The sequence below is a fragment of the Patella vulgata genome, chromosome 7, assembly GCF_932274485.2.
Source record: "Patella vulgata chromosome 7, xgPatVulg1.2, whole genome shotgun sequence".
Taxonomy (NCBI): Eukaryota; Metazoa; Mollusca; class Gastropoda; family Patellidae; genus Patella; species Patella vulgata.
Genome location: NC_065885.2, coordinates 33,334,553 through 33,358,940, shown reverse-complemented (window position 1 = coordinate 33,358,940; position 24,388 = coordinate 33,334,553). Strand labels below are relative to the sequence as shown.

Sequence of the window (24,388 nt, the reverse complement as noted above, 5' to 3'; positions counted from 1 at the left end):
ACCATATTCTTACGCTATTTGGGAACGAACGGCGGCCATTTTGTCTGTCAATTTTGGCCCGATTTTCACGAAATTCAAACTCAGTCATCCTTAGGGTGTAACGGTGATATAATTGAACGGTTTTTTAAATCGGATAAAAATTATGACTTCTATAGGGTCCACAAGCTAAAAACGTGATTTTTCGTACAATCAGGGGCCATAATTCAGGAAAAGTTACGGTCCGATATGCATGAATATCAAAAGGAACCGAGATCTTTGGGTTTTAAACTTACGTTTCAAGTTTCAACAAAATTGGATAAAAATTGTGACCCCTATAGGGTCCACAACCTTGATATACCATATTCTTACGCTATTTGGGAACAAACAGCGGCCATTTTGTCTGTCAATTTTAGCCCGATTTTCACGAAATTCGAACTAAGTCATCCTTAGGGTGTAACGGTGATATAATAGAACGGTTTTTTAAATTGGATAAAAATTATGACTTCTATAGGGTCCACAAGCTAAAAACGTGATTTTTCGTACAATCAGGGGCCATAATTCAGGAAGTTACTGTCCGATATGCGCGAATATCGAAAGGAACTGAGATCTTTGGGTTATAAACTTACATTTCATGTTTCAACAAAATCGGATCAAAATTGTGACCTCTATAGGGTCCACAAGCTAAAAACGTGATTTTTCGTACAAACAGGGGCCATAATCCATGAAGTTTCGATCCGATACATGCCAATATCGAAAGCAGCCGAGATCTTTTGGGGATACACCTATATTTCAAGTTTCGTCGAAATCGGATAAGAATTGTGACCTGTAGAGAGTCCACAAACAATTGTGGACGGACGTAAGGACAGGGGCGACGGCATAATAAGTCCATATGAAAATGTGGGCGTATAAAAAGGCTGACACTACAACTCAGGTATCATGTAGTTGTGATGTTTTAGCAGGAGTTTCTGTATTTAATGTTTAGTTTCCAACCATTGGGTTTCTACTGTCGCGTAGAAAATGGTTTATCTGGATTATAATTGTTTAGTTCCCGAGCAGTGTTGAGTAATTAATTTTAAGCTACAATGGTTTGAAACTAAACATTAAATACAGAAACTCCTGCAAAAACATCACAACTACATGATACGAGAGTTATAGTGTGAAGTATGATATTAAATTCCATTTCATTATACTTATTAGAGATGGGACAAGCTCTATGCAATTAAATCAATTACTGGTAGGTCAATCTCAACAACTGATTATAATTGTGGAAGATTCTCCACAGAAATCATAGTGCTATGTGTGAAATATAATAACATATAGATTTACCCGTAACATAAGTCTGTGTTCTATATTTAATAATATTCTTTTCTTTTCACGATAATCTCTAATTAATGAATGTAATGTATCACAGTGAGGTACCCAACCAATTAAACCAGAATTTGTTGATAGAGGAATAGCTGAGAAACGTGTTATTCTGTAAAACAAAATCAATTATAATAAAGTAAAATGTTCAAGTGGAAGTGTGACTATTCAGCAATAAAGATGCTTAAATCTAAACTAATCTAAATATAAATTATTTGAGTAACATTTATTATCGGGATGGGTTATTTATTAGATCTGGACATTCAGAATTTATAAAATTGAAAATGTGTGACACAGTTTAGAATTAAGACATAATCAGACACAACGAACATGTCAGATCAGGGGAAGATATTTATGTTTCAGTCAGCTCAAGCTTTGCAGATTATTTCCAATATACTTCATATATATATTACATTTTTGTAAACATGTCCCTCTACCTAGTTTAAATTAGCATTATAATAACTACATAATGATCGGCACCGATGGAAAATATATTACTTACGTTAGATTCCGTCTGAATGTATCTTGATTGTTACGTAATAAAGAATTAACAAGTCCGAACAACTGCATGACACGTTCATCTTGACGTAAATCTTCATGACCTTTCAGTAAAAACTGATATTCTTTACCATCACTACCTGTAAAGAAAACACCAAGATTAATCTCTGAAAGATTATTGAAACATTCTGACAAGTAAATGTAGCTCATCTTTTACTGTTTTATAGACTTTTTGGCTAATTTTTGCATTTAATATCCATGTAAAAAGCTTTGCTATTCACTCTGCCATTTCATGTCTAAAACAGGGGCCTTATTCATGACAACATATACTAAAAGATTTTTAGAATGTTAACACCTAAAATCACGGATGCCATTTCGTCAGACATTTTTAGTTTTGGATAACGGAGGCCAGAATTAGGTCACAAGAAGTCGTTTATAAGCTTCAGGAAATAAGGTCAATAAGCTTCTATTCCCTTTAATAGATTTCCAATACAAATATTTTTTTTATGTAATTAAGGGGTTGATAACTTAATTACTTACCAGTAATCAATTTCGTCTATTATCAATGACAAACAAGATTAGTAATAGTTATTACCCTCAGTAAAGTAAATATATTTTGGAATTTTTAATATGATTCACCATATGATTCAGATAGGGCATATTTCAGGGTTGGACGTTTGTCAACTGGACATGTCCGGCATATATGGGCGAAACAGCATCCATACCTAAAATGTGTATTACGATTTTAGTTTTCGGTCAATGTAGAAGCTATTATATCTTAGTTTTCGTGAATCAGGGCTGTTATCTATAACCGAGATACAGCCATTATAAAAAATGATATATAATGCTGAGAGATTCTTGACACTATTGTTTATATAGGACTATGTTTAGATATATTTTAATTCTATGTGTCTAATAAAGGTATTTGAAAATGATAGAAAATAAAGATTATGATTATTTAAGACAGACAATTATCTCTTCTTCAGAAATCACACAATCAAACTTACCATATATACTGAGTTTTCTGGGTCGTTGTTTTGATGTTATCACCTGTAGTGAACTCTTGACCCTATTAATTTTGACCACTGGTTGATTTGGTTGATACGTTCCAGGAACTGCTAGCTCTAAATCTTGACATTGTAATAATTTAGGTGAGACATACTGAAGTTCTAATGACGTCAACTACAATTACAATCAAAGTATACATAAGTCAATTTCTAAATGCAGGTATTTAAATAAAGTAATAGGTTGGAAATAGTTGCCTTATTCTTTGTTCAGTATATTTTACTTGAATTTGCTTAATTAGTTTGTAATAGCAGTTTGTATGTGGTCCCATTCAAATAAACTTACCTGTGGCAGTTGTTTTGATATTCTTCGAAATACATGATAATATAATTCCCACGCCTGAGTTAAATCTTTAACATTTCCCGATCTTTGATATTTCTTGCACCATTCTTGTGCTTGTAATAAATCATGACCATACGCCTGAAAAATTTACAATTAACATACATTTGTAGAGTTGTTGGGTTTTATAGGTGAAGCCATTGAGACAACCTATCACCAAAAATTGATTTAACAATGAATATTCATATACATACCTGTAACCTAATTATGTCTTTATTGTCATCCCTTCCAATGATTGTTACGATTGTGTAATACAATGGAGTTTAGAGTCTTGTCAACACAATACTTTGGCCATTTTGATGCAAACATATTATGGTGACTTCTATTTCTATGTTTATGTGTGCACTGTCTGTGGTGGGAGTATTTTACCCAGGCACCAGCTTACTGTCTACTCTCAATCGATTTATATCTACGACAGGTTCTTTTATGTGCATGTTAATGTGTAGACCAGTTTCAGGAGATTATCTACCTTTGTGTTGTTAATTTTGTTTATTTATTTTAGCCTTGTATTTCTTTCTTACCTGATTAAAAGACGTTTCTTTAAGTGTATGACAACCTTTATCTAACATTCCATGTAGAGGTTCTAAAGTAGCAAACATTCCTTTAACATTTCTCTCTCCAAAATATAACCTTGATGCATCTTCTAAACCTTCATGCCATAGTTCATGCCATAATATAGCTACTCGAATCAGTTCTTCTGAAACCTAAAATAAATTTAACCCCGTCCAAAAGGTTAATCTACAATAAAATATGGTTCAAAATCTAAACTTCATTCAAGAGTGTAAGTACTTCGCTGAGAAGATTGATCTACATAAGTCTGAAAATTTCTGGAACTGATCCCCAATAAAACTATTTTATCATATTTCGAATTTTATCACCTTTTCTTTTATTCTTTATTTAAGTGTGTTAAATTTGATCAAAGTCACTTCCTTAATATTATAAACTTGACTTACTAAGTTAGCTTGTTGTACTAGAGTGCTGTTTCTTTCACTCATAGATTTTAATATTTTATTAGCAGCTGACTGACGAGCTGGTACATTTGATTTAGCTGCTACAGTTAATGGATAAATCAAAGCCTGAAAATATACATATATACCATAATAGCATATCATAAAAAATATACATATACCATAATAACATATCATTTAAAAAAATATACATGAACCATAATAACATATAAACAAAATATACACATTCCATAATCTATAATAACAAATCCTTTTAAAAAATATACATGAACCATAATAACATATTCAACCCTAAAATTTGTTATAATATAATTGTGTTTACCTGTGGATGAGCTTTACTGATGTCAATTAATAATTGATGTATTAAACGTCCTACTAAGTTTCTAGGTGTATCTATTCTAGCTATTAACTGTGGTATTACCTACAATATAATTACAAGTATACTAAACACTTTTATCTCAGATTATTCGTCATCAACATAAATTTCAACAAAGAGTCAGCTAAACATATTTATTCAGGCAAAAGTAATGCACAATCATTTCTATTGCAAACTTTACACAAAGGTGTGCTTGCTCCTCAGCTTACTGAAAAGGGAGCTCACTCAAAATGGAAATAATTTTTAAATTCCAATGCACGAAACAAGTAAGCATAAGAATTTCTGGTGACATGAAATGAAATAAAATTGGGTTTTATGTCCTACTTTTCTGCACTGACTGGGCTAATGAGGGACAGTTTGTCTGGAAACTGGTGCTACGGCCTACTTCTATTACAAATTCTGTCATGGGTTCATTTACGTGCAAGCTAATGTGTACACAGGACCTCGTTTTTTTTATCTCCTCCAAACAGCTATATGTTGTCCCTTGCCAGACACTCCGTCCTACACCAGACAAGGGGGAACTACACTCGAAAATCCTGATGAACTTTCTCAGCCAACGTCTTACTGAGAAACTATGACTCCCATTCCTGGTTACAAGGCATGCACCAACTATATATGATCCTATTTTGACCTATCACTATACAGTGAAATGGTAGATTACATCAGAATTCTGTTCACACTACATCAGTTTTTTTGGTGGACAGAACTGATGCTGGACACGATTCTGTTTCATTTCGATTTCAAATCCACCAATTTGTAACTATCCAGACTGATAATTGAACACCGCCATAATGTTGAATAAACAGTGATGGGAGAAATCAAATTACCTGTAACCAGTTGTCTATTTGTATTGTTTTTATTCCTTCAACTAAACCTTCATGTACTTCAGTCCACTGACCAAAATCAAACCATAGAGTTAATAATCTGAAATAACATTTTACAAATTCTTACAAGTACGGTCAATCACCAAAATTTACACCAAAAAGAAGAAACCGAACTGAGAATAGGAAAGAAATATGCTATATTACTTACCGTAATGTATCCTGAAGACTGTTTTGTGAAGATAGAGCTATAGATTTAAAGAAACCGTGAACAGCTGGTATACAATATTTATGAATTTTAGCAGTATTCTGTAAGATACATAATACATTGTATATTTGACAATATTAAACAAATCATAGAGCAAACAGTATATGAATACAGTACAAACAAAGTTTCTCACTTACAAATTTTGTCAGCCAGTCAAATTTTGACTATTTTGGTTACATCAGATAAGCAAGACAAGATATTTTTCTGAATTCTATGGTATTTACTTCGGTCAATTCAACAAAACTGGCAATTATGATTGAAATGGGTGCTCTGGCACAGAAAATCAATGTTCTATATCCCAATAAGTACCCTACACTTATTAATGTAGTGTCTGAATTGTCACTATTATTAAAGCAATAATTTCAGTGCTCGGTTGCCCAGGTCTGTGGTTAAACGTTTTACTTTCAACAAGAAAATGATATTTTAGTCATTTCAACTGACACTAGTTAATGATAGGGTTAATAGGATTATTCTTTAACATGGTAGGACTGTGTATATATGCCATGTATTTTAAGGCTTTATTTTAAAAATATGACTTAAAAAAAAAAAACAGCCGCCGTGTCAATCAATTGTACAACTGAACAACGAGATTAGTCACCCTGTTAAACATATCTGGCAATCATTTCCATAAAGAAACCAGAATACTTCTTCACATAATGGCAGATGATTTACATACAAACATTTATCAAACAATGAGAGTAGACATTAATAGATATTTAAATATCCCCTCTTAACAGCAGTACAAAAACAGACTTAGTTAGAAATGAGGGGAAGATGAATAACCCACCTCAACCTAAGTCTGTTTTTGTACTGCTATTGAGCAGATGACTTACTGATTCTGGTTTAGGTGATACAACTAGTTCCATTAAAGGTCTAGATAGAGCTGTTGGATCAGCTGACATAGGTGTGGTACCAGAGTTGCCTAAACTTTGTTCTTTTTGTTTATAAAATAATACACACTCATAGTTCATTAACGCCCACGCATGCCACGCCTGAAATATCAACACACAATATATAACAATATATTCACAAATATTTTCAACTATTTAAGATTCAACTATACAATTAAATTAGATGACGATAATATGAAGAATTAAAAAACCTGCCAACATTTGGTATTTTCTGCAGACAATATAAACAAGATATTTTCCAAACAATTTGAGTACATTAAGCAATGTGGATTAAGCAAAGACAATTAAACACTGTAAGAAAAATGCAAATGGAAGTAAAATAAATGCTATTTGGAATAATATATTGATAAATAAAGACATCAATGAGTGGAAGTTTATTGTTGAATGTGAATGCTTACCTTATACCAGTTTTTATCATTTTGTGTAGCTAGATGATAATGATCTTGTATCTCGGGTATAGATTCTTCATTAATACCCATCAAATCTTTAGCCCAATCACCTAGATGACGATGACATCTGTCAAAACAAATAAGCACATATTTCAATTCATTAATTATATCAATGAAGAAAGAGGTGCAATACCAACATGAGGTTAAATGCCAAGATAATGCTAAACAGTGAAAGGGCTTGGCAGACCCCCTAATCTGCCCATTAACAGTATCATCAGCTATACCAGCTTTAAAATCATTGACACTTTGTCAAGCTTTAAAAGTCGAAATGACCAAAAGATAACTCTGGCAACACAAAAAATTAGGAACAATCAACAGGGTTCTACTGCAATGCCAATAACATTTTAAAAATTCTATAGAACATTAACAATGGAATAACTAGCAGGAATTTGGAATCCTAAAATTCTGAATTCTTAGTTAAATTACTTATAAACTTACTTGGCCTGTAATTTGATTCTTTCATTAGCTGTTATATTTAATGATTTTGCTTGTAGAGATTTTCTAGTGAAGAACTGAAGTTTTTCATATGCATCATTCTGTAAAACGACAAATTACAAAATATCACATAATAATATTTGTTATTCAGTATTTGTATATTAATCATTTCATTTCAATCTACTCCCAAAATTTATCTGGGTATTTCAAAAAGTATGACTCCAGTAAAATGTGGTTTCAGGTTAACACAAGTGGGAAATAAACCTAAACTAGGAAATATATCAGAAGATAAACCAGCAGTTGCCAGGCAAGATACGCCCACATTTTGCAAGAGATGGATAGAGAACAAGCAAAAATATAAAGTGATTTTTCGTACAATCAGGGGCCATAATCCAGGAAGTTATGGTCTGAAATGTGCAAATATCGAAAGGGACGGCGATATTTGGGATATATATAGATATATTTTAAGCTTCATCAAAATCGGATAAAAATTCTGACTTCTAGAGGGTCCACAACCTTGGTATTACATACTTTTACACTATTTGGGTAGGAAGGACAAGCAGTTTTGGTCAGATTTTGGTCCGAAATTTGAACTCAACCGACATTACGGTGTAACAGTGAGATATTTGAACGGTTTTTTTTAATCGGATAATAATTGTGACCTCTAAAGACACCACAAGCTAAAGACACGATTTTTCGTACAATCAGGGTCCATAATTCAGGAAGTTACGATACAATATTGTCAAATATTAAAAGGAACCAAGGTCTTTGGGTTATAAACATGCATTTCAAGTTTCATAAAAATCAGATGGAAATTTTAACCTCTAGACTGTCCACAAGCTAAAAATATGATTTTTTGACCAATCAGGGGCCATAATCCATGAAGTTATGGTCCGATACATGCCAATATCAAAAGGAACCAAGATCTTTGGGATATAGACCTGTATTTCAAGCTTCGTCAAAATCGGATAAAATTGTGACCTGTGGAGTGTCCACAAACAAATTATGGACTGACGTCCGGACGGACAGGGGCGACGCATAATATGTCCACATGAAAATGTGGGCGTATAAAAATACACAAGAGTTTATATTGAAAGGAAATAACATTGCCAGCACCAAGACATTACGATTACATAAATCTTTTAACTTACTCTCTGATTATTTTTCCACATATGTTTAAGATAAGCAAATGTAACATGGGGATATGTTGTTGGTAATGGTTGATTCGTATTAGCAGATGGATCTGTTCCCAGTAAGTTGACTAGAGTTTTGTGAGACAAAGCCTGAATAAAATTAAAGCAATTAAGTATATTTACAATCTGCATCATTGTATATAAAACAAGCAATGGAAATAGGATGGAATATGGTTTAACATCTTGGTGATACTTTACCTGGGGTCATTCTGAGACAAACATTTACTACAGCTAGGAAATGAAAGGTTTAACATTCTACTTTTATTTTTGCAATTATAGTTAGGCCAACCTAATTCTATATCTCGTTCTTCGGCTCTTAATGATTAAATATCCAGTCCAGTATTGTGAACAATGTTCTGTTTAAAAAATCAAACTTAAAAATTGAAAACTAAAATCTTTCGTGAAGAGCAACCAAGTACTTTTTGTTTTTTCCAAAGGAACAGGAAGCCAAATTATTAATAGGTCTTCAACAAAAAATCAAATTGGTGTGGCTTTATCTATTATGTAGAACAATTTATCCCTGGGGCTCTGAATAATCTTCAATCCAATTCCAATTGACAGAATCCACACTAACATGTATACTTAACAACACTTTCCAGATCCAGACAGTTCTTCTTGACACACAGCTAGTTTTAAACCTGGAGAAGTCTAGTAGAAGAGCCCAGTATTCTTACTACTTCCCAACCTAGACCCATTAAGCAATAGCCGACTAAAAAAACACGATTCCATCTTAAAATCGAAACTGTTCATTTTGAATAATATAAATTAATTTACATGACTTACCAGACGACCACTCTTACGACAAAGACTAGCATACTTTAACCAGGTCATACGATCTTCTGATGGTGTTATAACTAGAGATCTAACTTGCAATATTTTCTGCCAATCTTCTACATTTTGTTGACAACCCTGTAAAAATCAATTCAACAGTTAGGACTTTTGACATCAAGGGAATGTATCTTTCAGGATTTTGATCTGTACTTCATCCTGATGACATATTATTTACAGAATGATCACATGCATTCTAAATGCACTGCTATGCTGTAACATTAAAACTGGTATTCTTCTCATATAGTAAAGAATGGCTTGTTAACCTTTAATCTATTCCACCAGTTTGATCTAATGGCCTCTCGTCTTTCTGGTACCAGTTTATATTGTATTATTTCTTCTAATTCAGCTAACATCTGTACATTTACCATAGCCTGTAGTATAGAAATTATAATACAGACATAAACAAGAAGAGGATCAAAGGAAAGGAAGGAATGAACGAAATGGGGTTTAGTGTCTGGAGAGGGGTCAACATATTTCTAGTATCATATAGTGGTATGTTGAAGTTCGCTGTGGTCTGAAACCTTATGTTTAAGTATAAGTTGTCTCCCTTATGTTGTAGTTCTTCTGCCTTTTTGAGTAATAAAGATAGAGATTGGAATTCTAACATGGTAAATGGTTGTTTTTCACTTTCACCCACAAGTTTAGTGTAACACCCCAGGATCCAAGGATATGAATATAACACTAACCTGTTCCCCAATCCAATTTCAAATGAAATAAAATATTGCTTTAAAAATAAATCCAGGTCAATCTGGCATAAGATGCTGAGAATTGGTTGTCTCCATAATTTACTTGTATAGCCTATCAGAGTCATGCTCATTAGCAGTAGAAGAAAACAGGAGAAAGATGAACTCAATGAGGGTAGTCAAATCTGAGATCCCAACCACAACCAAATCAGTTAGATCCAAAATTTACAGTGCAATGTGCAACCCTAATTCAGTAAGAACATTTACAGACACGTCTTTACTCCTCTGTGAAATAATATATTGAAAGGCATTGTGTGCATAGATTCTGGCAAACATTTGTTTAGAGATAGAAATAAATAATTCCAATACTTACACCATATGCTCGATTATAACTTTCTCCTACCATAGCTGTTAAATCTGTATCCAATATATCTCTAGCTTTATCTATACACTATCACAAAATAATAATAATTAAATTATTAAATACTGGATCTGATCAAGTATTGCCAATAGATTTTAGGTATTAGCCTATCTTGAACATTGATGTTATTTTTTAAATATTTTCCACGTTACAGGTACCTGTGATCTTGAAATGTTCACATTTGTTCAAAAATGTTTAATGGAGCATTATGGGAGATTAGATAAAGAGCTCCCAGTTCTCACCATAATAGTTAAAAACTAGATAATGTAAAGGGAATATGCTGAAAATTTCAGTCAAATTGCTCCACTCTGAACCGAGATATTAGCATTTGAATTTTAGACCTAGCCTCAATCATCATTACTAAAGTCGGTATGATAAACAACATAGTCTTGATTATCCATTTTTGGATTAAATCATCAATGAGCATTGAGCAGCAAAGCGGATTCAAATTCAGTGAAAATCCGACAAATAAGATGGAATCAAGAGTTGATTAAGGTCTTTTCATGTTAATAAATGTCTAATTATTAATTTATATAACATTTCAGGCCTAAAGAAAGACCTATAATAGACAGATTTAGCTCTTGCATGAAGTATTTTCAATGTCTGTGTACTATAATAAATATGTGGACAAAAATTTCATTGTGTTTATAAATAAGGGTGTGCAAAAACATTGATGGTAGTAATACTACTATAATAGGTTGATGTTTGTACAAAGTTTTATAAAGACTTCCTGAACAGTTTATGAGATATGCTCTTGAAAAATAATTGTATTCCAAACATTCAGTCAAATTTGTTTCTGGGAAACATAAATCTGAGAAATTACTAATTAGCAAAACGGACAAACTATAATAGGTTTATGTGTGTACAAAATTTCATAAAGATTTCATATACAGAACATGGGCTAAGTTCCAGGAACAAAGTAGGATGAAGGACGGGCAAAGAGAGTCCATATCAATAATATCTCAGAGAATTTATGATTTGAATAGTAATACCTGTTGAGCTAACATAAAATTATCTGAATGTAAAGCAAACACAGCTCTATAGAAAGCACCATCATAACTTGTTCTGGGTATTAAACACATATATTGTTCCATACTATCCCAATGACCTGTAAAATACATATAACAATTTAACATAATTAACTTTCACCTATAGATAACATTGACCCATAAAACCCAAACACTAAAAACAAACAAATGATACATATTTTGAGATTATTTCTGTGATTCCAGTTGCAAGGTGAAATTATTTTTGTCTACTCTTATTTGAATTCCCACTGCTAATTTGTAGATGGATCTTGGTTTTTGTCCCATCCAAACTTTAAGAGATACTTTCTTGGTCAACTCCCCAGCTGCCATTCTTCACCATTGGAAACTTGACTGGAAAAATCCTGGATAGTTTTTTCATACCCAGATATATCAAAATGGCAGCTATGAGAAATATATACTTTGAAACTGTTGTATATACAACAAGAATACTATAAGAAGCTGTTACCTAGACCCCAAGCAGAGGCAGACGCCATCCTGGCCATCTTGGTTCGAGATTTATCATTAGCTGTTGCCCATTTGTCACATGCTAAGGTATGTAGCTGACCCCTGAAAATAGCAAAGTTACAATAAAGAAAAACATCAAGAACATACACTTATTGTTTATCATAAAGTTATATTTTATGACTAAATGTATTTTGTATGAAAAAGGACTTTTTCAATTCTATGCTGTGCCAATGTATCTACTGATCATTACTCAGAACATGATAGAGAGAGTGAAATGGGGTCAACATGTACCACACAAACTAGGTCATTTCGGGAACAGTATATGGTTCAATTTTATTTCAATAACAGACAGACGTCCTTACTCATTGTAGGGATTCGAAACAATGCCACCTGACCCAATGACAGACAATATGATCTAAAGCCACCTAATCCCCCTCAGAACTTGTTTTGTTTCTGAATCAAAGATTCAGCAACCTTGCAAAACATTAGACCTATATTATGATTATGACCAATTTATGCTGTTTTCATTAAAAATTACTGCTGTTTTCACCTTCCCGTTTTGACAAAAATTTTGATATGTGGTGGTTTAATGCTGTTTTGTCTATAAATCATATAATGTTATCTAAAATAAGTTTAATGGGCTTCTGGCTTCTCACTTTAATCAAATTGAGTGGGGTAAATTTTAATTTTATGATGAGAATAGAGAAATGTGGTTTAATGTCCATGATACAAACTAGGTCATTTCGGGACTAAAAGATGAGAATATAAAATATATACCATTCTCCTAGAGCTTCTAGACATCTCATTCTACCCAATAATATACCAACATCATCTGGTTGATGTTCTAACTTCTGTTCATATGCTTTTAAAGCTCGATCCCATTCATGTAACTTTTCATACCAATTTTCTCGCACTTTCTACAAATAACAAACAAATCAGGGTTTTCAATGTTCCATCAACATATTTGGAGAGAAAAAGAACAGAGTTTGGTTAAATGCAGTACTAGAGAGAAGAATTTTGTATGGACAATGATTGTTCATCAAATTCTAGGATTCAACTATGGGACATTCAGTGCCAACCTTCAATCAATTATCTTAAACAAAAATTCATAATTTAGAGAAAAATCAACAGAATCCTACGAAACATGAAACTGATCTGTAACTTTTCTATATAGAGCAGTGTATCAAACTACAACCAAATATGTTAAAAGTTCCGGACAGGGACAAATAAATGTATACATACCAAGTCATTATTAGGTTGTTTCATAGCATATCCTAACACACCAGCTGCTGCTTCAGATTGTTGTAATTTATTGTTTATACTGAAAATATTTATATATATCATTATTGATTATCAAAATATAATAGAAAAAAGAATATTATCCATATGTACAACTTAATCTTAATAAATTAGTTTGATTTGGTTCAAAAATAAAATACTCAACTGCATGGAAATTTTTATAGTTTTGGGGGTGATGACAATTCGTCTTCGTTGAGAATTTTACGACTATTTCTAAAGCCAGTGGTAAAATATAAGCCAACTCCTAAACGCTTCTTGCTTTATAAGGCCCCACCCACTACATGTATAAGCCGATAATGATAACAATCAGCTTTCACTTCACGATTCACAGATTAGTTAGAAAACATCTAGGCAGTTATGAACAAACTTCTTAGCTCCACATTAAGTCCAACACTCAATCAATTCAAATCTGACTGCATCAATTATATCATTAAACAAATAGTGTTTTATGTACCATAAGCACATTTTATGGATTTAGAGTTTTATATAGACCTATTACTACCACTACTAATATTTTTAAATACTTTACCTGATGAGAGCCTCCAATATTTCTGTTTTTTCCTCTTTATCATGGAATTGTTCTTCTTTATAATGTAAAGCTTTGGCATAAGCTCTGCAGGTCATAGCTCTATCACCTAATACACTACTATCTAATGGTAGTGGGCCCTGGTAAATACAAAAAAAAGATAGATTGCTAGGCAACAAAACAGCCAAGTCGTTCAAGTAGTCCATAAAGGACCTTACATTTTATTGTTTTGTAGGTAATGGGAGCATTTCTATGTTATAAAGGACCATAACACTCGGCAGTAATTATCAGAAATCTCTGAAATTCAATAGCCTTCTTTTGTCTCATAAACATAAACACTGCGTATAAATTCAATGCCTCTACTCGAGAGCCTCCACAAGAATTTCTTATGTCATAAAGGGCCATAACTCTTGACAGTAATTATCAGAAATTGTTGAAAATCAGTAGACTTCTAGGCATCATGAATATAATCACTGGGTATTAATTTCAAGTCAATGATTATAAATTTTTTAACTAATAATTGATATATAAAAGAGAGGTTACCTTATCACAGTGTTCCATAAACTCGGCTAGATTTAGTAATGTCTGGGTTATTTCAGTTATTTCTTGTGATGTTAAAGCTTGTTCTAAACTTTTAATCAACTCATCTTGTTGCATTTCTGTTAATTCAGTCCAACAAGATACAAACGCTGCATTAAATAAATCTCTGTAAAATAGATACATTTTATATGTATTACCTTACATTTGCAAAAAATAATCATTCCATAAATTTTAGTGCTAGGTACGTATCACAATATATCATCAATTTCATTTTTTTGTGTTTTCAAAGTGAAGTTCTGTTTGTAAGCCTAAAAATATACAACCAACAGTAGAAGGGTGGCTTTCCAGTATTAAATAATAAGGGCCATAACTTTGTACAACATTGAGAGCAACTCTGAATTTCGAAACGAGAAAAAATAATGCCAAAATTTTGATTAATAAATCACATTCAAGGTTCTGTTTGCATGACTCAATAGGGGGTTCCTCACAGAATGTTTGATCTCAAAAATTCTGACCTTTACAATGTTTATATGATTTCAGTGATGGATGGCAGTAACGCTGTACAAAATCAATTGACAACTTTAAATTTCTTTCAGATTTTTTTTATCAGAACTTAAACATGCATTATGCAAGAGCTAAATCTGATTATTGCAAGTCTTAATTTAGGCTTCAGATGTTATAGAAATTATAAATTATTTAAACAACAAGACCAAAATCAACTCTGTAGACCCACGGATGGCTCGGCTACAGCTCGGATTTAAATAGGATTTCACTAATTGATTAAATCAGATAAGGGGTAACCTGATGAAAATACGTCTGTTAGATCGAGGCTAAATGATAGAGTGTACTTAGCGAGGCCGCTGTAAAGCGTTTCCGTATGCCATTAAAAACTTTACTTGATAATCGAGATATGTAGGTGGAGTTAACGCCTGTCAATCAAACGATCAGCGAAGGTGAAGACACAATTCGCTACCATTTCTAGGCAAATATTACAACGATGATAACTATGTTCAGAATAAAGTAATTTGACTGAATTTTTCAATATATTCTTCTTTCATCATCTACTTTTGAACTGTTATAGCAAGAATGGCCAACTCTCTATAAAAATCTCCCATAATGTATCTTTAACAATGTCAATAAGATATCTAGTGTATAACTAAAGCAATATTTTCAGCTGATGCTCTATGTTAAAAAATAAAGAAATTCAAGATTCAAGGACTTTGGATCAGAACCATATTACAGCAGTGTGAGCCAACCCTATCACAAACACATTGGTAACAGCCCAAAGAACAACTATATACAACTAGAGGCTTAAGCCGCCCCCCCCCCCCACCCTCCAACAATACCTACCTAGCTAAAGGATTATAAGTTTGTGCCAGAGCCCAACATGATCTCAGTGCTGGAGATGAAGACTCTTTTAATAAGGCAATACTCAGTTTCCTTAACCATTCCATCCAATCTTCTTTAGATACACGTCTACCAGCAACTAGCGCCTATAAAAATACACATACATAAGACAAATTTGTTTGAGCCACATTCAAGAAAACTGACACTAGAATATTTTAAGAATACAGCCTCTTCACTGGTCAAGAGCTAAATTTGTGCTTTGGTTTTAGTGCTCAGCCAATGAAGAATCATTATTCTCAAATACATGTAGTTTAGTTTAAGATTTCCTGATAAGGTCCCGACCATAAAAAGAAATTAACACAATATCCTTGGCCTATTTCAATATTAGAGCATGTTTTGTTTTGAATTAACTGTGGATTGTTTGCCCTGTATTCATGTATAGTTTGTTCTAGGTATTTTTTAATTAGTTAGACTGTAACCTGCTGTATTTTAACAGAATAGTTCCAATAGCAAAACTGAAACAACATAAAAGAAGACAAAGCACCAAGCACTTACCTTCTGTAAATGATCAAACTTAACACTCATCTTCTTGATACTAGCTGTATCATTGGCAGTACTTTCAGGTAATTTACTATTTTTACTACGGTTTTTACGATGTTTTGCCGAATGAATATCTAAATCTTCATCTGCTATTGTTGTTCCCTAGAATACAAATATTTATATTTATCAAATCTCTGCCCATGAGTCTGTAAATCTCATCTTAAAATCATTTTCTTTTTTCGAACAATGGGTTACTAGCAAGCGTCCATAACAACAGTCTACCTAAATGACAATAATAATTAATTTCAGTTATGGGCTATATTAATTGCCAAGATTTTATCTTTTGTGCTATTCTCAGATTGCCTGACTGACACAAATTCACCTGTATTCTCACATAGCTTGATTGACACAAAACCTCCTCATTTCATCTACCTGTATTCTCACATAGCTTGATTGACACAAAACCTCCTCATCTACCTGTATTCTCACATAGCTTGATTGACACAAAACCTACTCATCTACCTGTATTCTCACATAGCTCGACTGACTCAAAACAACCTCATATAATCTACCTGTACCCTCAAATAGACTAAATAATAGCAATAACTTGAGGGCAATGCCAATAGGTGAAATGTTTTCTCCTGCACTTTTAAATTTTGTATCTCAGTTTCCAGAACTAATAAATTATACAGACTGGGTCGATGTTAAGAAAAATTTACATGCAATTTACAGGTGTGCAATACTGAGCCTGGAGACAAAATAATATGTAATGAAAACCTACCCGTAATAGTTTGGTCATTAAAACTGTGTATTTCTGATGAGAGATTTTGTTTTTAGCCAGCACTTTATTCATCATGGGTACAAATATCATAAACTTATGTCCCAGCTGTACGACCAGAGCACACATAGTATTCATAGCTGTATTCTGTAGCTGTGGTGTAGAATCTATTGTACGAGCTAGAGGATGGATTAATTTAGATGCATAATCTGTTAAATCCAAACTATCTGTTAATCTATCAATGGTCTCTAGGGCAAGTCTGAAAATAAAATTATTAATAAATATCTTAACAATACTCTACAAGTAACAACTTTATAGAAATAATAAATGCTAGTGCTAATTATCACAAGATGCATGAAATCTAAAGTTACATTTTGTTTCAAATTCACATACGACTATTATTTCTTTGAAGTAAATGTATGTACCTGAAAATAATTCAGATTTATTGAATGTCTTAAACACTTTGGGCTTGGGTGGCCAACTGTGTGCTTTCTGTTTCATGTGAAGAAAAATTTCGCAGAGACAGTGGCCTTTCTGACTACTCTTCAAATTTCAACTTCCATAGGATCTTTTAGTGCAATGAGAAATCTAAAAATTGATAGTACAATGTTGTACACCACTGTGCACATAATGATACCATTGAAAATAAATACATGGAATTCTATATCTACATACTTGCGAACAGTGAGAGGTATATCTGGCGAATCAAATAATTTAACTACTGGTGGCAGCAACAGATGTAAATAATCATCTAAATTAGCACCAAATAACTGTAGAGCATTTAATAACTGAAATACAATAATTTATTTTTTAATTTTTGGGGATAATATAATGACAATTTTCGACAAAAGTTTAATACTGAACAGTTTAAGCTTTTTTAAAATTTCTTAAAATTGCTACCTTTTCTGTTATTTAGCTTTTTAATCGCCTTGCCTTTATAAATGAGACTTAAAACAAAATTTATTGCATTGAATTATCATGGAAGGTTTTATTATCAGATAAAAGGCGAATGGAACACCATTATATATTGTTTATTAAATGTTAATCTACAAAGGATATTTTTTATATCTTGGTTTTCATCGAAAAACCTAAATATCCCCCCAGCACCGTATTATTGACAAAAGACTGTTGTATGATGATGATAATGAATTCTTTACCTCTGCTGTTACACCTCTATCAGAGCTATTATCATGCATAAATACACGTAATATCTGTGGTATAATCTGTGGTAAATAAACACGGAACTCTGTACCCAATGCTTCTACTATATGTTCTATAAGACGTATTATAGTACTCTGCATAGGACTAGTAGGTGTCCAAAATTCCTGAAAATAATAAGGATTTTCAAAAACCTCTTGAATTACTGTAAAAGCCTTTTTCTACAGAAAAACAATTCCTCAAAAACTTGCATAGCACATTTTAGAATTGTACATATATCAAAAACCAATTTAATTTACCAGGAAATTAGACAGATGTTCAGATTTTATAACACTGATTATGTTACTTATAATTAAAATATAGTACAAATGCTCCAAAAGGATGTCCAAATTCAACGTCCCATAAAAACAAAGCAATAAATTAGTCCAATAGTACATGGACATGTCCGGGAAATTTACTTCCTTTATTATGAAATGTCGGTCTGCGACATAGTTCACATGATAAAAGGCACAGACATTTTATACTTGCAGTTTAGTGTTAAAAAATATCCATATCTCAGTAATATTCCCTAGCTAGATAGCCTTCATAAAATGTGCATGCTCTAGCATAGTGTATTCACTAAGAAATATATACCCATTAAGCACATGAATTGAATATATGATTGCCCCTGTGTAACTCAGGTTATAAATGAACCCACCTTGACTATATCAAATATATCTTCTAGATAGTGTTTTATATGTTGTTTGACAACCGATATAATAACTCCCAACTGTTGAAACAAATACTGAAATAAAAAACAAAGTAGATAAAACATAAAAAATAGACAGTCACAAAAATCTCAACTATCATAAACTGGTTAAATAAAACACCAAAAATATAACTAAAATTATATTACAATTTATTTTTCAGATTTTGAAACACTAATCAGGTTTCTATCTCCGCTTTGTTGAATAAGATGTTATTAGTAATCATGTGACAAGTCATACATATTGTACTTTTTGTCCACCTCTCTACAAAACAAATTCTTAATTTAATATGTCAATTAGTCCATAAAATAACCAGATATTTACCTCTCTGAAACTTGGATCTGTAATATGTATAACAGTAAGATATGCAGGTATAACTTGTTGTATATATGGTACACATTTTATACGTAATGTTTTAAATATAAACGTTATGGCTTGAACAACCATCGTGTGGTGCTGCGATAAAGATGGCTCTCGTATAATTTTCATCAAATTAGCAATAGTTATAGCTGGGTAAAATTCCTCTAATGTTGCTGTAGCACTCATACTCGCCAACATTTCACTAGTATTCAAATCTACAAAAATTCAAAATAAATTAATTTAAGTACACATAGACATATTTAATTCACCCAAACCCAGTTTCTCAATAACATAAAAAAAACCTAGGTTTTTCAGTAACGAAAAACATATATTTTGTTACAAGGTTTTATGTTGCTCTCTTTCTTTTCATAATACACATTTTAAAATAAAACTTAAGTTTCATTTTATAAAACAAAAGAATAATGCTTAACATCAAAATCAATATGTGAAACTTATACTGAAGCAAAAGGCAGTGTTGCGTATAGAATGCTTTATCTTTTAAAAACTATTTGAATGGACATCATGTAAAGTAAATTCTTGTTTTTTTAATAGATAATCTTTTCAGTGATTGATTTAGAAAGATTAATAACAATATAACTAACTATTACCATTTTGGTTGGCATCTCCACTGTTTTTATGATCTGATTTACTGATGGCCGATTCTCGTTCCGATATTAAACCAATATTCATCTTATGTTTATGTGGATCTAATGCTCCTATTAACCCCAATACCCTAATAACCTAAACAAAAAACAACAAATACAGTAAGAGTTATAAAATGATCAGTTAGTTATTCTTAACCTGATTTTAATGAATCTATTTTCAAATATATACCAGACAGAGTATTCAAATGAATTTTATCAACAGCAATATCAAAGGAGGCATTATTCTTAAGCAGGTTGGAATTTTGTTTTTTAATCCTTTCTCTAGATGACTACTCTAATCTACAAATGATTTTTAAGATTTACCTCCCGCCTTATTCCTGGTGTCTGTTCTGTTTTTAGAAAGTGAAGCAAGACTTCTAATAATGTAGGATATTTCTGGTAAGGTACCACAACACAGCCTGTACTCTCAACCAATTGACCCAATGTCCATAATGATATCTGAAAAAGCCAAGTGATAAACAATCTATTACAAACAATTTAGCACTAGAGAAGTAAACTATTAAACTTTGTTTGTACTTGATTTATTGGTTTACATTTTGATTTTTTGAGAGAAAACTGGCAAAATTTAAAAGTTTATTTGATGCATTTTGTTTACGTTGAATCAGCAAGATACTTTTTACAGAGAATATGACAATTTTTACTATAAGTTATATATATTTATAGTGTGTGGTTTGTTAAGGTTAAACTTTTTGAAATTCTATGGCATCTAAATTGAATGACAAGTCAATTTTCTAGCCAGTCAATTTCATTGTCAGTCAGACTGAAAGGAGAGCCCTGATACAAAGTCAGTTCAATGAATAAAGCTAAACGTTTACCTCCCGTTTTTCAATAGATGAAGAATCTTGTAGCATTTCTAGAATTATTGGTAGAAGTTCATCCATCCATTTTCTCATTTCTGTACCGCTGACCTAGAAAACACAGAAAGCCTCGAACTTCAATAAATATATTAGATCAACCAATTTAATTTCTATGTTGATTAAAAAGAATTTCAACTGTATTAAAGATTTTAAAATTATTCATCAAAAATCATATGGATTAAATGGGATTTAACCATCTACTTTTAATCACCTACTGGGATAATGAGGATGGGTATACACCAAGGAAAAGGGATCTAATGGAATAAACAGGACCTCAGATTTTCCTTGCAAGAACCTCTGTCCTGAACCACTGAAAAGGGGAAACCAGACTAAAAAATCGCAAGGAACTGTCTCGGTGTTGGCTCCATGAACCAGCACAATACCCATCAACACACTATGGCTTACACAACTTTATGGAATTCATATATATCATCCAGTTGATTAAAAGAACTAACATTTTGAACTTACCAGAGCTTGTTCACCTATAGCGGCTAAAACACTAATAGTTACATTAGGATTTGGATCTGGATTTTTCAGTTTAGGTATCAAAACCTGTAACAAACCATATAGAAACATCATTTTCAAATCTTTAAAGCAATTCTTGCATAAAATAATTTTGTTATAATCAACAACACACGTGAATAAGTCAATCAGCAAATAATTTTTTCTTACCTTTAATATAGGTTCCATATAAGGTCGTATGAGACGAGCAGCATTAGCTACAAGATGACCTAACAATCTGGCAGCTTGCTCTTTATTCCGACCAATACCACTATATTCTAATTCTGTTAATATCTAAAATATCAAATCTTTATTATCAACAAAATTATCATTAATATCAAATTAGTTATTAAATAAGAGAGAAAGAGAAATGGGGTTTAACGCCCACTCGACACAAACTAGGTCATTTCGGGACTAACATATGTTTTTTTAAATTTTTATTTACATAATTCGCTTGCGCGTAGGGGTCTTTAGCAGTGGGAGGAAACTGGAGGACCCGGAGAAAACCCACGAGGTTGGACAGGCGACCCTACTCCTTGCCACGTACAACCGGGGATTCGAGTTATTAAATAAAAATAATAATAGTTTATATTAAATCAGTTATAACATCAATAAAATCATAGCTTATTTATAATAAATCAGTTACTACATCAAGAGTTTTAATGAAACATATTAATGTAAAATCCAGATTTGGTTGAAAACATAGCAAAGACAGCTAATGAAAATACACACGAAACAATGGCATAGTTATATAACATAAAAATAATTCATTGCTCAACTAATTCAAAGTACGCTCACATTCTAAATGCAACAATCACTGGCTGACTGCAAGCCGATCATCAAAAATAAATCATACAATCAACCATTGTTTTCGCCAATGTTTATTTACAAATATAATCTGCCTCATTACTGATATTGAAGGTTCTCATCAAACAAGCATCTGGTAATCACATTGGAATGTGGAATGTAGTAATTCTTTCAAATATATTTTGGATTTTTAAAGTATGATTTAAAGTATTGTCTTAACCCTAAATCCTACCTGTATTAAGACTTTCCTAAGAGAAGGCATCACATAGGCTGGATTCTTGCAACTTAATCTACCAATCATACAAATAGCTCGCTCACGAATCTCAAAAGCTTCATCATTTAACGCAACAAACAAAGCACTTAAATTCTCAGCTTGAGCCAAGTGGGGATCAAATCTTTCATCTAAAGAATCCAGTACACACAACCGAATATCTGAATCTAAACACAGAAACAACATACCATTTAAATAGTATAGATCATACATCATAAATATATCTATGACTTTATCAAGATGTTAAATTCTAAATTTATTAAACAATATGATAATTTTGGATGACATATTGAATCAGAGTAGTATTAAGAACATCAGTCATATAGAATTTTATCAGTATCGATGATCAACCTAAAAGGAGAACCTACCTGAATCAGTTATCCCAACCACCAAAAGTTTATTTAATACGTCTGCTACTGTTGTCATGGCGGCCATACTAACTTGTTCTTGATTTGTTGACAATAGCTAAAATCAAAATACAAACATAGAAACTTTGTGCCTGGATTGTGTTGCCAATATTTCATTTGTGAAAGGAGCACACTATTTCAAAGAATGATTAACAGGGCTTTATAACATTAATAATGGGTAAAAGGATGGCCAATAAATAGATTACATACTTTTAATAATGGTGTTAAAAGTCTAGCACATGTTTGTACAGCCTCCATTCTAATTTCTTTATGTTCGCTTGATAGATACTGATCTGCACAATGACGTACAAACTGAGTTAAAGAATGACCTGAAGAAAATAATCAATATATTTCATACATTAGCTTTTAATAGTGAGCTTGAAATCCTGAGGAATGGCAATTACAGTTTGGAAAACGACTAAATAATGTAGTTTCCATCATTTGCACAATCAAAGCCTTCACTTAAGTTGTCAAACAGTTATTGTGATTCAATACTACCCTTTAGATCAACAGAACAGAGTTTACTAAGGTGCATAACTGCATATATAATCTAGAGAGAAAGAAAGAGAGAAATGGGGTTTAACGCCCACTTGATACAAACTAGGTCATTTCGGGACTAACATATGGTCTAATTTTATTACGATGATTCTTTTGCGTGTAAGGGTCTTTAGCAGTGGGAGGATACCGGAAGACCTGGAGAAAACCCATGAGGTTGGACAGGTGATCCTACACCTTGGCATGTACAACTGGGGAATTGAAACCATGCCAGTTGACTCAATGACAGACCTTATGATGCAGCGGGCACACGCTAACCATTAGGCCATCCAACCCCCCTATATAATCTAGAGTTGTTAACTGATTAAATTGTCTCACCATTACAGACGATATTTTAAAAGAATTATCAGATAGCCAAGAGCTTAACACTGGTAACAGTCAAGTCATTTCTTTGCCTCCCCCATTTTGTTAACGGAAGAACTAAAAATCTATAACAAACCTTCAAAATCAAAACTACCAAGAGTTCTTAAAGCCAGAGTTATTCCTGTAACATCATGAGACTCTGGTAGAATAGCACCAGATGCTAAAAATATATAAAGATAAATCTTAGACAATAACAAAATGAATGCCTGGTAACAGAATGAATAACAGACACCTAGTCTTGAAATCGGATGTTTGTGATATATAATTTAGCTACAAAATCTTTTGACAAAATGAAAACACAAAAATAAATGCAGATCATGGTCTTCCAAATTGTTCTCATTTTCATGGGCATATTTCTAAACTATCAAGACTAAAATGATATTAACTTGAACCAACCTGTTGGAGGCAATGTTGATGTTGGTGTACGAGGTGCACCAGGATGTTTTAAAGGTCTACCCATTAATATCAATGATAAATTCTTTAATAAACCATCCTGTATTTCTTTCTTTAACTGGGGTATCTGCATCGCTAAATCACGTAATGCAGCAGTTAAAGCTGGACTACAACAGAAAATAA

The 24,388-nt window shown here is 32.5% G+C and overlaps 1 protein-coding gene across 1 annotated transcript in view; it reads right to left on the bottom strand.

Moving 5' to 3' along the window:
• Positions 1 to 24,388, bottom strand: part of LOC126827035 (serine/threonine-protein kinase mTOR) — a 41,463-nt gene that overhangs the window by 9,440 nt on the left and 7,635 nt on the right. The window contains exons 12-50 of the mRNA XM_050556191.2: positions 24,209 to 24,372; positions 23,889 to 23,972; positions 23,105 to 23,223; positions 22,856 to 22,952; positions 22,449 to 22,654; positions 21,581 to 21,703; positions 21,377 to 21,460; positions 20,867 to 20,959; positions 20,355 to 20,489; positions 19,995 to 20,127; positions 19,351 to 19,601; positions 18,978 to 19,064; positions 18,280 to 18,447; positions 17,798 to 17,910; positions 17,126 to 17,381; positions 16,360 to 16,506; positions 15,808 to 15,950; positions 14,461 to 14,623; positions 13,921 to 14,057; positions 13,335 to 13,413; positions 12,870 to 13,009; positions 12,094 to 12,194; positions 11,592 to 11,707; positions 10,552 to 10,629; positions 9,759 to 9,866; positions 9,448 to 9,573; positions 8,623 to 8,754; positions 7,475 to 7,572; positions 6,986 to 7,103; positions 6,510 to 6,668; positions 5,620 to 5,717; positions 5,415 to 5,511; positions 4,534 to 4,632; positions 4,197 to 4,319; positions 3,765 to 3,947; positions 3,190 to 3,324; positions 2,847 to 3,021; positions 1,844 to 1,979; positions 1,306 to 1,453 (exon numbers count right to left, since the gene is read on the bottom strand). Coding sequence (XP_050412148.1) covers positions 1,306 to 1,453; positions 1,844 to 1,979; positions 2,847 to 3,021; positions 3,190 to 3,324; positions 3,765 to 3,947; positions 4,197 to 4,319; positions 4,534 to 4,632; positions 5,415 to 5,511; positions 5,620 to 5,717; positions 6,510 to 6,668; positions 6,986 to 7,103; positions 7,475 to 7,572; positions 8,623 to 8,754; positions 9,448 to 9,573; positions 9,759 to 9,866; positions 10,552 to 10,629; positions 11,592 to 11,707; positions 12,094 to 12,194; positions 12,870 to 13,009; positions 13,335 to 13,413; positions 13,921 to 14,057; positions 14,461 to 14,623; positions 15,808 to 15,950; positions 16,360 to 16,506; positions 17,126 to 17,381; positions 17,798 to 17,910; positions 18,280 to 18,447; positions 18,978 to 19,064; positions 19,351 to 19,601; positions 19,995 to 20,127; positions 20,355 to 20,489; positions 20,867 to 20,959; positions 21,377 to 21,460; positions 21,581 to 21,703; positions 22,449 to 22,654; positions 22,856 to 22,952; positions 23,105 to 23,223; positions 23,889 to 23,972; positions 24,209 to 24,372 — 5,152 coding nt within the window. The remainder of the gene's footprint in view (positions 1 to 1,305; positions 1,454 to 1,843; positions 1,980 to 2,846; positions 3,022 to 3,189; positions 3,325 to 3,764; positions 3,948 to 4,196; positions 4,320 to 4,533; positions 4,633 to 5,414; positions 5,512 to 5,619; positions 5,718 to 6,509; positions 6,669 to 6,985; positions 7,104 to 7,474; positions 7,573 to 8,622; positions 8,755 to 9,447; positions 9,574 to 9,758; positions 9,867 to 10,551; positions 10,630 to 11,591; positions 11,708 to 12,093; positions 12,195 to 12,869; positions 13,010 to 13,334; positions 13,414 to 13,920; positions 14,058 to 14,460; positions 14,624 to 15,807; positions 15,951 to 16,359; positions 16,507 to 17,125; positions 17,382 to 17,797; positions 17,911 to 18,279; positions 18,448 to 18,977; positions 19,065 to 19,350; positions 19,602 to 19,994; positions 20,128 to 20,354; positions 20,490 to 20,866; positions 20,960 to 21,376; positions 21,461 to 21,580; positions 21,704 to 22,448; positions 22,655 to 22,855; positions 22,953 to 23,104; positions 23,224 to 23,888; positions 23,973 to 24,208; positions 24,373 to 24,388) is intronic.